The 2,657-nt window shown below is 28.7% G+C and overlaps 2 protein-coding genes across 2 annotated transcripts in view; one reads left to right on the top strand and one right to left on the bottom strand.

The window, feature by feature from the left end:
- Nucleotides 1–1,097, bottom strand: part of LOC108573599 (polycomb protein suz12-B) — a 4,462-nt gene extending 3,365 nt beyond the window's left edge. Inside the window, exons 1-2 of the mRNA XM_017936062.1 lie at nt 827–1,097; nt 318–356 (exon numbers count right to left, since the gene is read on the bottom strand). Of these exons, the coding sequence (XP_017791551.1) occupies nt 318–356; nt 827–1,003 (216 nt within the window). The 5' untranslated portion in view covers nt 1,004–1,097. The remainder of the gene's footprint in view (nt 1–317; nt 357–826) is intronic.
- A 1,002-nt stretch (nt 1,098–2,099) lies between these two features.
- LOC108573600 (probable glutamate--tRNA ligase, mitochondrial) overlaps nt 2,100–2,657 on the top strand; it is a 13,208-nt gene continuing 12,650 nt past the window's right edge. Inside the window, exons 1-2 of the mRNA XM_017936063.1 lie at nt 2,100–2,199; nt 2,326–2,560. Coding sequence (XP_017791552.1) covers nt 2,100–2,199; nt 2,326–2,560 — 335 coding nt within the window. The remainder of the gene's footprint in view (nt 2,200–2,325; nt 2,561–2,657) is intronic.

The raw sequence follows: 2,657 nt of genomic DNA on the forward strand, positions 1-2,657 counted from the left end.
TCAAAATTAAAAATATAAAATTTAAATATTTTTAAATCTAACTAAACTGTATAAAGATACAGTATACTTCAATTGACTTCCTCCAGATGGCATAGAGGTTAACTTCTTTCTCAAAAGTAAAAGGATGCTTGTAGAAGTTTAAAAAGGTAAATATGAAAGAATAAAGTTCATATATTTCTTACATGGGAGGTGATGATTAGGTTACTCTCATCCAGATATGAGAAGCCTGCTTTTCTAAATTCTTGTTACGCTTTAAAGCAGGTTAAACCTTTCTGATCCCATTTTATATAAAATAAAGTAGTTAGGGAATGTGTATATTTCAACATTTTGTAACAAATTTTAATTAAGTAAAAAAGAGTTTCAGTAAATAAAAAAAAATTAGAATACATTGTAAATTTAAATTTATCATTTTTCACGTATTAATTAAAATAAATATCATTAAAAGATTAAGTACTAATATTATGAAAAGGGGCTATGTGCTATTTTAGTATAAATATAAATGACATTTAGTCAAAAAATTATTAAAATTCATTACATATTATGAAACACATAATAAAAGAAAGTTTAGCAGTAATTTAAGTTAGGATGTGTATATGTATTTTTTATTTAATGATTGCGATTAACTTGATTTAAGTTTTGAAAATTAAGGATTATTTGAACGTGGTACAAGAATGACAGGTGTCTGAGAATTTAAGTAAAGGAAGGAACGAAGTGTACTGACGCGCGGTTCGGCGCTCGGTACGCTTTTAGCAAATGGGGTTATGTATGATCACTCTTAAAGTTTACAGCAAATATTTAAAAGAGGGTAATTAATAATTGTTTATACATTATGATACTTGATATTATTTAATTCTGATTTATAACAATGTACTAAAAGGAAAGACGATGTCTGAGAGTTCTTACTTTCGAAGGCCTGTAGAAATAGCTCATGGTCTGCTTGTATTTGATCCATTCGAGGACCTTTTTGTCCATCTACTTCTTTCTCCCGCTTTTTCGGCGGCATTTTCACACGATTCGTTATCAAATATTCTACAGTAAACTTACTTTCGTCACGTGAAAATACAATGACAACACCCGCCCCGCGCGAAATCTGCGGCGCTTAGCCTACAACTGAAGCGCACCCTTATATCGTTATTAACAACTAAACCTAAGCAATTGTGACGTCCCTAGGCGCCCTGAGCTTATTCTCAAGCGGGCACTTGCAAATCTTTCAAATTCCCTATCTGAGTGATACAGACGGTAGCCACCAGATGTCTCATCAAAGTCTCTTAAATCTTCAATTCTCTCAAAAGTGTTCAACTTCAATTCTTATTCCTATATATATTAGTTTCAAATTTCAATATTTCAGACGTTTAAGATAGGGATCGTCTGTATTAACTACGCTGTATAAACTTCTTTTTTTCTTCTTCTGTTTGTTTTTCTTCTTCTCACCACGGTATGTCCCCTCTTTCTAAATAGTGCATGGACTTTAAAAAGCCAGTAGGCCGGAGATGGAGCAAGATATATTATTTCCTTTCTTGTTGTGTATCCGCCTTTTTTAGGATTTTAGAACGTAACACAATCATTCGTTACCTGTACATATCGCGCGAAATGTAAATTATTATACATATATGTATATATATTGAAATTTATTATATTATATTTTATATTAAATAAAAAAATATTACGATAATAAATAAAAAACATTAGAATATAATAACATTAATTATATTATTATAAATTCATTTTAAAAATGTATTTCAATATTATAATTTTAATGTTTAATAGAAATCCAAATATTAAGTTAAAGTGACTATATATTTTTCAAGGTTGGTAGAACGTGAATATTGTACTAGAAATAAAAATAGCTATATGTGCATTCCAACGTAAAACCCCATGCAAGCAAGGGAAATATAAATGAATTGTACGTGCTTTATAACCTGCTTTTGTTCGTTTTAAGAATATTACAAATAAGTAGTGAATTTAAAAAAAGAATGACATCATTAACATATTTCATATTATTTTAACTTATGTTGTCACAGTATAATATGAAATATAACAATTTATTAAATAACATTCAGTGAAATTTAAATCACAATTTTAATTCAGTTAGCGGTACCATGAAATATAACATACTTCGTGTTACAAATATTCAATTTGTACAAAAACGGTTCTTTAAAAAAGTACAAGTAAGAGTTAGATTTGCCCCTAGTCCAACTGGTATGTGACTTGATTATTCATTTTACTTTATGAAATATAATTTAGTATAAAGTAACATAAAGTAAAAAATATATACAGTGTCATTATTATTTGCTGTAAGATAAATGTTATTTCCTTGTAAAATAGGTTTCTTACATGTAGGAAGTTTACGAACTGCATTATATAACTATTTATTTGCTCGTGCTAATAATGGTGCATTTATCTTGCGAATTGAAGATACAGATCAAACTAGATGTGTACCTGGAGCAATAGACAAAATTCAAAATGATTTATTATGGTCTGGTATTATACCTGATGAGGATCCAATAAGAGGTGGACCTGTTGGGCCATATGTACAATCAAAACGACTGGAAATATATAAGTATAATACATTCCTTTTGTTTAAATAAATATTAAAACTGTCACAATATCATAGTTGCATACATATGGATGTAATATGAATTATACAGGATGTATTT

The sequence above is a fragment of the Habropoda laboriosa genome, unplaced genomic scaffold (genome assembly GCF_001263275.1).
Source record: "Habropoda laboriosa isolate 0110345459 unplaced genomic scaffold, ASM126327v1 scaffold128, whole genome shotgun sequence".
Classification (NCBI taxonomy): domain Eukaryota; kingdom Metazoa; phylum Arthropoda; class Insecta; order Hymenoptera; family Apidae; genus Habropoda; species Habropoda laboriosa.